General features: G+C 41.8%; 1 protein-coding gene across 1 annotated transcript in view; it reads right to left on the bottom strand.

Moving 5' to 3' along the window:
- Scin (scinderin) overlaps positions 1–15,908 on the bottom strand; it is a 78,407-nt gene that overhangs the window by 35,585 nt on the left and 26,914 nt on the right. The window contains exon 4 of the mRNA XM_087911828.1: positions 12,670–12,819. Within this exon, the coding sequence (XP_087767954.1) occupies positions 12,670–12,819 (150 nt within the window). The remainder of the gene's footprint in view (positions 1–12,669; positions 12,820–15,908) is intronic.

Here is a 15,908-nt window from a genome sequence, read left to right as displayed (position 1 = left end):
AAACCCACCAATTGTTTTCACCAGTTGCATATCGGAACTATCTGGGCAGTCAGAAAAGAGAATCTCAACGTCTGAGGGCAGACTAGTGAGTCAATGCCTTACCCCACCACTGTCTGTGCAGAGGCTAAGCCCTGCTGGCCCTTCTGATCATGTAATCTAGGGACTCAGGGTAACAGTGTTGTCAATCACCCACCTCCACCATCAGAACAGCTCAGCTAAGCATTCTGATGTTTGCTTTGTCCACCCTGCACATCTTCCCCTGGCAAGCACGCTAGTGGTCTGGAAGCTGCTCGAAATCTAATACCAGGGGAAGATTTTAGACCTTCCACCCTTTCTGGACACGACAAAGCATCCTCCTGTGAGACCTCAAATCCACTTTGGCCATCTCTACCTGTGAAGTTCTTGAACAGACACTGCCTACATTTGCCTTTGGTTTTTTTTTTTTTACCTGTTACCCTCCTGCCTTTTGAACAGCCATTTATTCAGCAGGGTTAGGAAGGCTGAGCTACAAAAAACATTTGCAAGGCCCCATGAACTTGCTTCTGCACTTAAAATGGTGTGATGATGGATATTACTTAAAGTGATCAATCCAAAAACGTATGTGAAGTGATTTTTGATATTACTGGCACATTGTGAACACAAAAGCCAAGCCCTTCAGATGTGGACTGTTACCCTGGCTGTACAGCACCGCATATTCTTACTTGGGTGTGCTTTCTTAAGGCAGGGTCTTCACCATGTAGCCCTGGCTAGTGTGCAGAGATCTGCCTGCCTCAGTGTACAGGACCTGGGATCAATTACCTCACCCAGCTCGAATCCTTTTCATAATGGCTTCACCATGAACTTTAACTATTTTCTCGTGAACTTATATTTTCTTGTTATTCTTCATCTTAGTCTAATGATTTTCCTAAGCAGATTGCATGTCAAGACAGTATGTCTTGTTGATTTTTTTTTAACTAACTAGAGGCAAAGTCTCTCTCATATATCCCAAGCTGACCTCAAATTCACCATTTAGCCAAAGATGACCTTGAACTTGCGATCTTCCTGCTTCCACTGCCCAAGTGCTGGGACAACAGGTATGCACCACTATGTTCAAATTAAGTGATATATGAACCAAACTCAGGGCTTCCTCAGTGCCAGGAAAGCACCCTACCAACTTGGCCACAGCCCATCAACTGCTCAAATCTCATATTTTAGATATAAAATGGCAAGGTGAAGATGGTCTGTTTATTCCTCTCTCAGCACAACAGAGAAGCCATGTGAGCAGCAAGGCTGTGGTTGACCACGCCCTGACAAAAGAACAGAACAGTCACCTCGTCCCTTTGAGCTATCTCTGTATTTATGGTGTGTACAATGTCACTACAACCTGGTTATAAAATAAATTCTCTTCTCCACCCATGTGTTTAACTCTCATCTCCTCCCACAGACTTGCACATAGGACTTTATTTTAGTGAAGCAAGAGACATCAGTTAGGCAAGATTTACTCTGGGAGTGCCTGAGGCGTACCAGATCCATGGAAGGCGGGGGGGGGGACTATCTGTGGGCCTGTACTCAGTCAGCTTTCAATGCACGGATGTGAGTGGGTTTCCCTGGTCATTGTTGAGTGCCAGTGTGGGCAGGGACTCCTAGAAGAGTCTGTAGAAAAAGATGTTCACATGGTCAGGCAGTTATTTCACATTTCAGCCAATAGGAGAAAAGAATGAACCCTTTGACCCATTTTTAACTCCAGATATATCTAAAGCAATTGTGTAAATTCTGAGATTCAGAATTGTTAAAAGAGCATCTGGTCTTCAAAAGACCAGGGGTCTGTCCCCAAAGCTGTTTCTGCCCCACAACATCCCGGAGCCTCTTCCCCCAGTAACCACTTCCTTGTTTTCAGTAAAGCTGGAGAGGGTTGCTGGGGAGAGGTCTCAAGCTTGATGAGAGAGGAGCGAAGAAAAGAAGACTGCTTTCCCCCCAGTTTCTTCCCGTGGGCAGAGAAAATCTACACAAGTGTCTCTCAGGCAGAGCATCAGTAAAACCTCCACGGACATTGCTTTGCTCCCTCCTTTCCATGCACGCAAGTAGTTTTCATCATTGACCCCTCCAAAGAAGGTAAAGAACTCTGGCTTAGAAGTAACACTGGGCTAGACTACGCCAGCTTCAGCTTTAATGACAAAACCTTCTATGTTGTCATAATCCAGAAAAATTCTAAGCACAAAAATTTAATTGCACACACCCAGCATGGTTTGCATGCACTGGGATAGGATGAAAGTTTCGTCACACCTTTCGTACTAGGCTTAAAAGAATGTAGTTTCTTTCAAAGACAATACCTATCCCAGTGATGCTGAATCTAACGCTTCCAGGAAGACAGAGCAGCTGGACAGTGACAGTAAGGGAACTGAGACAGAGTAGCCATCTGGTCTACCCATGGCAAGCATCCTGCTATCAAGATGACAAATGATAACAGAGAAGACACAAAATAAGATCAATTTATCAAAGCAGTCTGCCCAAGTGTTTTGGGTTATAGAAAAACCCAGGGTTTCTGATGCTCTGGACAGTTCAGAATGGATAGCCTAAGCTGGGCGTGGGGTCTCAAGTCTTCTCAGCATTTGAGGGGTTGAGGGAAAAGAATCACTGCAAGTTTGAGGCCAGTCTGAAGTCTTCTCAGAAATTACTTAGTTAATTAGACAGAGAAGCATGTTTGCTCTGGAAGGTTCCCCAGTGCCTATTCCTGTTCTCACACAGGCTAGTCACACAGCCTCTGGAGGACTCACTTTTCCCATCTATAAAGGGGGCACATAGCAGGCGCTGTGGCTCCACAAGGCCATCCTTGTCCTGCCTCAGAGGTCATCTGAGACTGTGTCTGATGTGAAAGCCTTTTCTCTATCAGACAGTGTCACCAGCTACAGAACGTGCATGTGCACAAGTCTGCTGGTGGTTCTGAGCAACAAACATCCAACTTGCTGGCTAAATCTTGTAGTCACCTTGGCCTTCCCTGGATCAGTTCCCAAATGTGCTCCATACTACTCCAGGGTCTTTCTGGGACTAAGGCCTGGAGACTGCTCCATAAATCACTGACAAGTGACAAGGTCTCACTTGACTACTACATGGGCTTTCAGGAGTGTCCTCCAGATCATAACCGTCCTTCCCTCTGAGCCAGGTTTTGTGGGAACACTGCCCAAAGGAGAGTGTAAGAAATATATCCATATCCCAGAACTTCTTCCTGAAGCAACTCTTCCTAGGCAGTCCATAGAAGATGCCTCTCACGTGTGAAGAGTGTTCATGGTGGCAGTTATTGCCTCCTTCAAAGTAAATACATCTCTTTGACTATGTAATTTCTAAACTAATAAAAAGTTGTAAGTTATCAAGAGTGAGTGAGGACTAAAGAGAAAATTCACCCTATGACAAGCAGGCCGTTGTCCAGCCTCAGAGCTCCAGGGCAGACAGTGAGCATCGCAGGTCAGCTGCGGTGCACGTGGTCCCCTTCCCAGGAGGTTTCTAAAGAGCTCATTGCCTCATCTACACAAAAGCTATCATTACATTTTATTTTTTTTTGTTAGTGGTTTGCTTTATAGCTTATTCATTGTGACAAAACATTAGCATTTAATTTCTAGAGTATTCATAGCCCAGGACTATGAATTTAACACTGTATTTACATGGAGTTCATGGCATACAGATATGAACATATTTTCACGTTAGTCATAAGGTAGTATCGTTTCCATGATTAATATAAAATATGGACTTCTAAAACTAAAGTTCTTCTCATGACTTCCTCCCCCTTTGTTGATGGCAGAATACTATATTTATCTGAACAATGATTTCCTTATAAGGTCATTTTTAAATTATTCTTATAAATATGTTATATAATTATAAGAATGTATATAATATATATATGTCAAACAATGTAACTCCATTGTGTAATCTACAATTACACATTGTGTAATTGTGTAATCTAATTGTGATTAGACACCTATGTGACCATGACTGCAATAACATTGATCTGTACAAATGCTGTACACATAATCCAGCTAGGGCACATAGGGATTCTTGGCTCTGGGCAAACAATATTAACACCATAGTTCAGATGTCCTCCACCTCAGGGAGATAGATCTTCATTCTACAGAAGCAGATTTCTTCATGATATTAAACAAATGCTAATCATAAAATAAATCTAAAGGAATATGAGCTGATGAATCATGAAACACTTTTAAAACATAGACTTGAATAATTCTAATCATGAGAGATAGCAGGAAGCTGGCATAAGCTTGGAGTTACTGTCTATTGTTTTAGACTTAAAAACTATGTCATTATGAAACAAATGTAAAGGAGCCTAAACTATTAAATAAGAAATTTGGCCATTAATATCTGGGGCTGATTAATTTTTGGCTCAAAAGGACTGAAACCTGCAGTCTTACTATTAGGTCCTTACTAATATTGATAACATGTAATCAATATTATAACATGAGGTGCACGTAAATGACAGAGCTGAAACCTGTCGTTCTCGCTGAGTTTTTATAGCAGTTTATCTAGTTTAATATTTACATGAACTTGTTGGCTCAGAAGTAGACTTTGGGAGCAAAGTTTCACTGCTCCCCCTGCTATTCACTGTCTTGGAATGACATCACCCCATTTGCAGACTCCCCGGCCAGGCTCTCACTTCCACAGCAGAGAGGAAGTCACTCACTCAGAAATGATTGCCACGTGGTATCTTGTCAAGCACACATATGAAAATGCTATCTTATCAGGAAGGCCACAAGTCACCCTGTTGAACTTTGAGGAGACAATGACAATTATCTGAGACTCTGTCACTTTATTGTAGCATATGCATATGATTGACCTTGCTATATCTACACAGTTCTTATCTTGGTTCATAATATTTCGATTCCTTCCTTCAGAAGAATTGGATAAGGGACAAAATGCCTATTGGAATAAAATAAATAACAGAAATTCAGATAATAGATTCAGAGTATTAAGTGACTGAGTTGTCTGGTGCGGCAGACCTGTAATTCCAGATACTCTGGAGACTGAGGCAGGAGGATTGAAAATTCAAAGCCTGCGTGAGCTACAAAGTGATGTCAAGGTCAGCTGGGACCACTTATGGTGTCCTTTTGTAAAGAGAGGGAAAATGGTGCATATCAGGGTAGTTCCATGGCCGAAGCTTAGCACTTGTTGAATGAATGCTGTGCTGGCCAGTGCTTGATAATAAAGAAGGAGGAAGTGGCTACAGCAGCCATAGTGCAACGTTAGCCCGCGCACTTTCTCGGCTGTCAAGAAAGAAACTATGCACAGCATCATTGCTGGAAAGGACAATGAAGAAAAGATTTTCTCGCAATGCAGCAGGGAGGAGAAAGGGGAAGGAGCCTGCTTTCTGGTACCGCAGCAAATATTTGATCCCTTTCAACGATCTTGAACAATAAACTCAACTGTGAGTGAAAGTCCTCTCACCTGGCTCTCATAATAATATTATTTCAATCCGATAATAAATTCTTGAGACCATCTTCCATGTAGGAATGGAGGTTTGACAATATTTAAGTCACTGTTCAGTTTCTCAAGAACTAACAGAAAGGTCCAGGAGAGCAGGAAAGGAGTCAACACTGAGCCCTGGGCTACCTGGAAAGCACACCAAGACAAACATAGTTTTCTACCAAACTTTCTTATTGTTTCTCATGTCAAATGATTTACTGTGTCTATTGACCAAATAATTTCTCAGGCAACTCAAATTTCCATTCTTACAAAGTACAGAGTTTTTACTAACAATAAAATACATGAGATAGTTACATAAAGCCGTTTAAGGAGTGATTAACATGTGTATTATAGACACAGAACAATCTTAAGTCTTTCTTATATTTAAGGATCTCAAAACTTCCATGCTTGCTCTCTGATGAAAAGAAACAGGGTGATTTTTATTTTTATTAATAGTATTTTCCCCGTGAAGCTTTAAAGCCTTTAAAAATACTGTATACATTGTTCCAAAATGACCACAAAAGATTTTCACACCAGCACCTCGGTTTTATTATTATACTTCATTCTGACTCTATAGAGATAAATGGAGACTAGTTTATCTAATCCCTAGGAAATAATGCTCCCTCCTCTCCAGACAGAACAATTGAAAAGCGGTCAGATTGAATTAAAAGTGTAATCATGCTTCAATTAGAAGAGAAAAACCCAAATCCTGGGGCTGGAAGGATGGGTGCGTGGGTAAGTAAATACTGCTCTTGCAGAGTTTGCTCCCCAGCACCTGTGTCAGCTTTATCAAAATCCTTCATCTCCCTTTTCCCAGCCCGATTCCTCTCTTAGTGCCTCACATGCTGAAATACACAGTGTGAATAAGTGCTACATGTGAGTGTCCCAAAACTTAGGGCATTAAGTTCAAAATCGCTCCGATTTCTATAAACTGAAGTTGCGTGATACCTTCGGAAGCACTAGAAATGGGCACAGCCTTTTACTCGTAAGCTATGGGAAGGAAAAGACATAAGCAGATGTTTGAGAAAACAAATGGAATCTCTAGAGCTACGCAATCCCTTAGGGTTCTGGGAGCATTCACCTTAAGTCAGAGTGGTGGCCAGTTTGCTAACAGATCTTGAAGGAGCAATACTGGGGTGACAGCCAGGCCAAGTGACCAAGGCCAGTGAGCAGCAGTGGTGTGACTCACAGGGAGAGACAGATCACATGTTTGTGACTGCTGGACACATCCAGGAAGCTGGCCTGACCTAGGAAGGGAAATTCTACAGATGGGTGACTGTGTTATTATCAAAGGGATGGTGGCTGCTTGTGTTCCAGGGCTCAGGACTTCACCTGGGAATGTGATTATCTCAGAACATAGTAGGTACTTTCCAGGGAGTTATCTGTAACCAGGTACCAAAACAAGAAAGACGAGTCAAATACGTGAATTATTCTCCTCTAAATGCTAGCTACCTCATACAAATGTAGTTGATCTTACCATGTATTTTGAATAAGAATATGGTTTTGAACTGGATGGTAGCGGTCCGTGCCTTTAATCCCAGCACTCGGGAGGCAGAGGCAGGCGGATCTCTGTGAGTTTGAGGCCAACCTGGTTACAGGATAGGCTCCAAAGCTACAGAGAAACCCTGTCTCAAAGAACCAAAAGAAAAACAAAGGCATGAAGAATATGACCTTGTATTTGCCAACACTGCCATTCCACCCTTAAGAGAGTAGAAAGGACTCCATTTCTGGTATATGTGTTTTGTGTTATCTAAACACGGATGAGCAATGCACTAGAGTTGTGACAGCTCCACGAATGTGGAGGCAACGTCTGGCCTCAAGCACTGTGGCATGCATTAGTAAGATATAGATTTTATTTGGCAGTATACTTTGAGGAAATACCACTAAAATTTTGCTCTTTGACTAAATCGGATTTAGGAAAGTTGGTTTAAGAGCCATCTAGACTGTTCAACTCACCAGATTCCCAGGTCTGCATTTTCTAAATATGGAATCAACCTGAAAGAATACTAGATAAATTATTTTTCATTATCATGTATGACTGATAAAAACAAGAACACCCCAATTCACAGACTAGGTGAGGTGTAGAGGTTAATCTAAACTATCTATGATTATCAAAGAGCCTGAACTATGAATTCATAAGAAGGATTCCAACAAATTGACTCCTGTTCTGGGAAGTGTGGAGCCCTCCGCCCCCATCACTACTCTTTGCCTTTTCTGGCACTTAGCTCCTTTACTAGACAGTAAAATGAGCTGAGACTGTAATCTTTAGTGGTAACGAACCTGTGATAGTTTAAACGAGAAAAGCCCTCATAGGCCCATACATTTGGACGTTTGGTTCCCAGTGAGTGGACTGTTGAGGAAGGTTTAGGAGACGAGGCCTTGTTGGAGGAAGTGTGTTGCTGGGGGTAGACTGTGAGATTTCAAGAGCTCAAATAAGACCTAGAATTCCTCTCTCTCCCCCTCCAACTTGAGAATCAGAAGCAATCTCTCAGCTACCCCAGCGCCCCGCCTGCCTGCCACCATGCTTCCCACCATGATGATTGTGGACCCAGCCTCTGAAACTGTCAGCCAACCTCCAGCTAAATGCTTCCCTTTCTGAGCTGCCTCGGTCATGGTGTCCTGTCACAGCAGCAGAAGAGTAACTAAGACTCAATCCAAATGCTCAGTAAACACCGTGAGACGCAATACGATATCCATCCTGATTTTCCTTCCAATTTTCTTTATCAAGAATTTGAAACAATGTTTGGATATATGACATTGCAGGAGCCTTACTGCTGTTTTTATAAAAACAAGAAAGTCCCACAGCGGCTGCCTGTATCTCCGGTGCTGGTTTTATAGCTAGTATTTGCTGCCAGCATTTATAATTATAAAGACAAGTTCACTGCATTACATTTAAAAAGAATCTGACTTAGAAAAAAACTCACACCATCTCAGTCTCACACCTCACCGGATGCCATCTTAAAACAAAACAACAACAAAGTTCATAATCAGATAGAGAAATTATCTTTCTCCTTTGGGCATCTTTCAGCCTCTCTCTAACCTTTAAAGAAGAATACAAACAAGGAATAAACTTCCTTTGGGCTAGTGAGATAGTTTATTTCCCCTTCTGTTTACTGGTTATTTTAAATATGAAAAAAAAGAAAGACCAAGAAAAACCTTTACATGATTTATGTGCAGTCTTTCATGGTAAATATGTTTATATACAAGGAGAAAAGGCATAGAACAGAACGTGACTAGGTAAGGCTTAGTGGCTTCATCGCATGAGATTGCTTTTGCTGTTAGACACAGGAGCTGCTAAACACACAGCCAAAAGCAGAGCGACACACACCCTGTGGCCCCAACAGTCTTGTTAGTGTGTCCGTACCACGTCCTATCTTCTCTATAATCTTACTCTACAAAGCACTTTTGTCTGAGATAAGGAGCATTTAAACTGTAGAGGCCATGGCCTTGTTGCACAACTGCCCCAAGCATTCAGCATTAAGCACATGATCATGGCCACTGAGTCATTTAAGTGGTTGGAAAATCCTTGACTCTGAGGCTTTGCTAACTTTCTCGTGTAGACATTGAAGTTTGAAGAGTCAAGCAACGTAAGACATTCTCTCCACCAATGAATGAGGGGTGGAATATGAAGGGAAATCTGAAAGATGATTAGCCTTGCAGACCCCTCTAACAAGGGCACCGCTGCTCAGAGTCTCCAAATAAAAAAATAGCATTTCATTATATTACACAAGAAGGCCATTCTGTGCTTGTGTGCTATAGAGAACTCCGGCTACCTCTGAGAAAAAATAGTTCTAAGTGCATAAAATAAAATACAAAGGATTACAATAAAACAATTATATTGGAATGTAACTATCAATAAATGTATCATCTACCTATTTATCATTTTGTTTTGAGACAGGTTGTTAGATAGCCCAATGGATTTGAACTTGCCATGTGACCAAGAATGCCCTTGAATTCTTAATATCTTTCCTCCACCTTCTGAGTGCAGGGGTTCAGATTACTGTGCCATTCCCAGGTCCTAAATATATTTATAAGAAGCTAGTTAACATATGAGTCTTTTCCAAGTGTAATGGAACATGCCTTTAATCTAGCACACGGGAGGTAGAGGCAGGTGAATCTCTCATTTCAAGGCCAGCCCAGTCTATAGAGTGAGTTACCAAAACAGCCAGGACTAGGTAGAGAGACCCTGTCTCAAACAAACAAACAAACAAACAAATAAATCAGCTTCTTCATCACCTCATTGAACAATATTACTGAACAGCAGATACCAAAAATAACTGCTGCTGGGTGGTTGTGGCACTCAGGAGGCAGAAACAGGTGAATCTCTGAGTTCAAGGCCAGCCTGGTCTACAGAATGAGTTCCAGCCCGGCCAAGGGTTCACAGAGAAACCCTGTCCTAACCACTCCCCAAACCCCCTAAAACCCTGCCAAGTTGCGATGAGGCTAATTGGTATTTTGAGGCTATCCACAGTAACTGAATTGTGGTCTAAATAGTCACAGGAACAGTCTCACTGCTCTGGCTTGTTAATCTCACAATTCACGGATGTGCCACATTCACAAGCGCACGAAAATTAAAGTTGTAATTTTCCCAACCAAGCTGAGGTCTTTGTGAATTCTATCATCACAGTTACCAACTCTAGAAGATGAACTAGTTTTCCCCAGGTGTATAGTTAGTCCACCAGACAATCACTGATGTAATCAGACTGTGAAGCTTCCGACAGAAAGCCCACCGACGGCGCCCTCCCACCTAGGGAAGGTTCTCCCTGAAAGCTCGCTCTAGTTCTCTGCACCAGGAGGAGCTGTGAGGGAGGAAGCAGCACAGACCCTGAACATGTGCAGTAGGGACACAGTGCATGCATTTTTAGGGATTGAAAACCAGCAAGAAGTCTCTGAAATGCAGATGGCATCTTAGGAATGTATTTTTTACTGTGCTCTAGAATTTCAAAGTTAAATTTGTATTCTTAGGATTTACTTCCTTCCGTTAGCATTCTCGTATCTTAGTAGTATAACACAATATATGGATGTTTGAGTTTTCTTTTTCAGTTTGTTGAAAGAAACAGAGGACGCAAGGACCCCAAGTGTGAGCGTGCATAGGCTTGTCACAGTGCCATAGGTAACCGTCAAAGGCTACTGTGAGGGTAAAGTGTCTTAGGGTTTCTATTGCTTTGGTAAAAACGCCATCACTAAAAACAACTTGGAGAGGAAAGGGTTTATCTCAGCTCACATGTTCTGATCACAGTCCATCATGAAGTGGAGTCAGGGCAGAAACTCAAGGCAGGAACCTGGAGGCAGGAACTGAAGCCAAGGCTACAGGATCACTGCTTACAAATAGGTTTTCCTACAGCATCCAGGACCACCTGCCCAGGTGTGGTACCACCCCCGCCCTGTGGGATGGACCCACCCACATCCCACATCCATCAACAATTAAGAAAATGCACCGCGGGCCTATCCATAGGTTAACCCGGTGAGGGCATTTTCTTAGCTGAGGTTCCTTCTTCCCAAATGACTCTCAGGTATGTCATGGTGACAGAAAAACTAGACAGCACATTAAGGGTGAGTTCTGTAGAGCTATGGAGACTTCCATATTCACTTAAAAACCATAGAAAATCATAAGTATCCTATTTATAAGATAAGATTCTTAGTTTGTTTGAAATATATAAAATATTGGTGTATTTCACACTTTGGTACAAGATTTTCCATTTTTTTAAAAAAGTTATTTTTATTTTCTTGTGTGTTGGTGTTTTGCCTGCCTGTATATCCCATGTGCCATATGTATGCCTGGTGCCTGGAGAGACTAGAAGAGGGCATTGGATCCCCTGGACCTGGAGTTACAAATGGTTGTGACCTGGAGTTACAAATAGTTGTGACCTGGAGTTACAAATACATGGGTGCTGGGAATCAAATCTGAGTCCTCTGGAAGAGCAGCCAGTGCTCTTAACTGCTGGGTTATTTTTCCAGCCCCAGATTTTTTATACTTTAATGAAGCAGCTGTTAACATTATTAAATTAAGGAAAATTAGTGCATTTAAAAATGAAATAAATCTAGATGATCAAACTATTACATACTTCAAAATACACACTAATGAGTTCAGTGGTAGATCACCGGCCTCTCATACTCGAAGCCCGAGATATGAGCACCAATGCTGAAGAAAGGAAGAAAGAATATAAGTGAGTGAGAGATCCTGAGAAAAAGCAGGTGTGACGGAGTTTTCACCATACCCGGATTTATGTGGTAGTTAGAATGTAATTGGCCCCATAATGCTGTAATCCTATAATTCCATAATCTCACTATTAGGAGGTATGACTTTGTTGGTGTGGGTGCAGTCTTGTTGGAGGAAGTATGTCACTGTGGGGTGGGCTTCGAGGTTTCATATACTCAGGATACTGCCCAGTGTGTTCATCGACAGCCTGCCAGATGTGGGACACTCAGCTATTTCTCCAGTGTCATACCTGCCTGCATGTCACCGTGCTCCCTACCATGATGGACTGAACCTCTGAACTGTAAGCTGCCACCTCGATTAAATGGGTCCTTTATAAGTGTTATCTTATGTCATAGTATCTTGTCACTGTTATTACTTTGGGACACTTTAAGAACTAACCACGCCCACCCAGCCACTTCTGACCTCCCCCTTCGCCATCTTTCTCTCTCTCTTGTGTGGTTGTCTCCTGTCGTGTGCACACGTTTCTCTCTGTCTCTGTGTCTTTATGTCTTTATATTTGTCTATCTCTGTCTCTCTGTTTTTCTATTTCCTTTTAAGTAATAAATGTTTACCCTTATGTTTATTTACTATGTCTTGTGAGCCTTTTATCCACCGTAACCGCCCGCCTGACTCCCCCGGCCACATGGCACCACAGGGACTCACGGCCATCCTTGCCGGACTCCGTGAGCCACCCGGGACTTCCCATCATCATATTCATCATAAAAGAACAAAAGTCACAGCAGTAGTAAGCCCTAACTAAGACAACTTGGATAGTCTTGGTGTTTTTAAAAAGATAATTTTAGTCTAGACTCCCATTTGAAAATATGCTTGATCCCATCCCCTTCCCCTCACCTCTCTCTCTGTCTCTGTCTCTCTGCCTCTCTCTCTCTCTCTCTCTCTCTCTCTCTCTCTCTCTCTCTCACACACACACACACACACACACACATCACACATATACCTACACACACACCATACACACCACACACACACACACATGGCTTAGACTTTTCACCGACAAATCACAATACCTTCATCAGCTCTGGCGGCTCACTTCCTTCTTCCACCACAATGAGCTGAGATCTTCCCTTCCTCTCATTGTCCCGAATGCCAAGGGCAACCTGGCTCGCTTTCAGACGCTCGTATTTGTTGCAGGAGGAACCACACCACTGGTAAATTTCCTAAAAGAAAAAGGCAGATTATTTGACCTGAAATGTATGTAGAGGACTTTCAGCCTTAGTATGAAACTCGCCGTGATTAATAAAGATGGTTTGATAAAATACAGAAGCATAATAATATTATTATATGTCGTAGATAAACAAAGGATACTAGGTAGTAGAAACTCACAACTGTCAAAGTGCAGAGAATTAGTGTCAGAAGAGGGCTCAGCCATAAATCCAATACCAGTGTCACATGCTCTTTGACAATAGCTCAGAGAACGCAGAGGAAGAAGGAGTGGAAAGATTTAAAAAGCCAGAGTTCAGGGAGAACTGGGATGTTACTTACGTAAGTTCTGCACAAGATAAACACTCAAAATTCCAGCATGGATTCAGAAGAGACACACAGCCCCATCCAACCCTAGTTAGGAGCCTGACAGTAGGTAGCTGCTAGGAGAGAAAGCCAGTTCTCTTTAGGAATGTGTCCAGTGAATAGCCTGGCAGCCCTAAGGCAGCACTAATTAGATTCTGTGGGATAGGTAGGTAGATAGATAGATAGATAGATAGATAGATAGATAGATCGTAAAGTTGGGAGGGAACCGTGGGGAGTAATCCTGGAGGAGTTGGGGAGGAGAATAAGAATGAAAATGCATTGTATACATGTCTGAACCTCACAAAGAATACATATAAATGTTATATTTTTTAAGAAGAAAATTAGAATCAGCTAATACTGAGGTATACAAAATTTTATATATTTATCTGCATCTTATTGATTTGATGGCATTATAAGGAAAGCATTTACATGAAAACTACAGATAAATATCATCACCCTTCTATGCTTATCTACTAACTATAATTTATATAAGTAAACTTACATAGACTACTTAGATTAAAATTTGTAAGTATCTTTTCTTTAAAAGGTAGCCAAAATCTGTTATAGTATTAAACTCTGATGCTCATAAATTTTACATAACATTTTTGTAAAAGGATCTATTTACTTGTTCATTCATTTAAACTAGTCAATACAAATTATGTATATACATATGTATGTATTGTATATATGTATATAGATATAAAATCCCATACAATATGGAACTTTAAATAAATATATATTATTGAATAACTAAATCTAAGACACTAAGATATCTAACATCACACAACAATTCTTTTTTTTTCTTTTTTCTTTTGGTTTTTCAGGACAGGGTTTCTCTGTAGCTTTGGATATTGTCCTGGAAATCACTCTGAAGACCAGGTTGGCCTTGAACTCACAGAGATCCATCTGCCTCCCGAGTGCTGGGATTAAAAGCATGCACACCACCACCCAGTCACTCAACAATTTTTATCAAGAACCATGAGAAGAGTTAATGACCTTTGACTCAGTAATAATTCATTTTAATAATCGTTCACAAAACAAGATAAACTTACATGTACAAGAATTGCAACCACTGTGCACTGCTAGTGAAGCGGTACAAAGATATTAAATATTCCATAACAGGATAAGCTGTTTAAATTAAGATGCATAGAAAGAGCTGGATGCGAAACTACTAAAATTACTCTTAACACAGAGATACAGAGAAATAGGAAAACGTGTTTATTATCTCACAGAGATTATACTATGTGTTATTTAGGCTTAAATCTTACAGATTTGTTTGAGAACAGTGCTCATAATATACACAACCGCATCTACAAAATAAAGACGTCTGAAAATTTTTTTGAGAATATAATTTCATCACTTTCCCCTTTTCTCTTCCTCCCTCCAGGCCCTCCCATATGCCCTTGCTCTCCAAGGTGAAAACATTTATCAAAAAGTTCCCGGACACCCAGCCTGGGAGAGAGCTCCAAATTATCACACTATGAGTGATAGAAACCCATTGGAGCTTCCTGTGAGGGTACTCTAGCAGCAGAGAAAATCATTAAATATGCTTCTAAGACCAGGAGTTTCTATGGCTCTGTACTACAGAAATGTTAGGACCTGAACTGCCCATACCAAGGAAACGCATCCACAGAGGGATTGCTACGGAACTGCCATACAAGACACTCAGGATTCCTCATCGTGGAACAAAAACCAAGGTGTGTTTTTAATAGGATATGGAAATCACTCAGGAAAAATAAAATAATCCCACAGAATAATACATGTAAGCAGAACCAAAAATACGCATTGGCTACAGAGAAAAGTATTTAAGGAGATGTCGCTTTAAGCGCTATGGAGGCGTGGCTAGCTATGGAGAAGCCCAAACTGTCTTCTTTTACGAAGAGCTCTGTATGAGGACCATTCTGGAGAAGGAAGGATAAATATGACAGAACCAGTATGGATGTGTAGAGAGACACTGTACTGTACTGGCGTTTTGTTTGTGTGTCAATAAATAAAGCTTGCCTGAGGATCAGAGAGTAAAACAGCCCCACTGGTCAGCCTTACAGACCAGGCAATGGCGACACACACCTTTAATCCCAGTAGCCACATAAATTTGCCACAGGACCCAGGCGGTAGTGGTGCACATGCCCTTAATCCCAGCCCTAGCGAGGATTATAAAACGAATGAGACAGTCTCGGTCTCTCATTCTGAGATTCCTGGAGGCAGGATAGTCATTTCCAACCGATCTAAGAGTCAGTGGCTGGCTGCTTTGCTCTTCTGACCTTCCGGATGGACCCCAGTTTCCGTCTTTGAGTTTCTGTTAATCGAGCTTCAAGACTCCTGCCCTAACATGTTTGCATCCCCATGGTTTTCCTGTCTCCACAGGCTTCACCTGGTGAACTGTGGAGCGGTAGTTAGCCCAGTAGCTAATGTGAGGGAGGGTTAAGTGTGAGCAAGGAAGGCGGCCACTCCTTGGTGTGTGACAGGGTGCTTTCGGATTCTGAATATATATATTAATAACATATATATGTTTTATATATGTAACATATACTAACAATAGAACACTGAAAGCACCCTCACGCTGTGAGACGCCTTCATTCCAGAGTCATTCTGCCACCCAAAAGCAGTGTGCTAAAACAAGACGAGCTTTCTCAGGGGTGCCGGGACAGCTGAACAACATGGGCTTTCTCGGGGGTGCCGGGGCATGCTGAACAACATGGGCTTTCTCGGGGGTGCCGGGACAGCTGAACAACATGGGCTT

Source organism: Myodes glareolus, chromosome 11, assembly GCF_982192425.1.
Source record: "Myodes glareolus chromosome 11, mMyoGla1.1, whole genome shotgun sequence".
Classification (NCBI taxonomy): Eukaryota; Metazoa; Chordata; class Mammalia; order Rodentia; family Cricetidae; genus Myodes; species Myodes glareolus.
The sequence above is the reverse complement of the archived record's forward strand: the minus strand, read 5'-3'. Positions and strand labels throughout refer to the sequence as shown.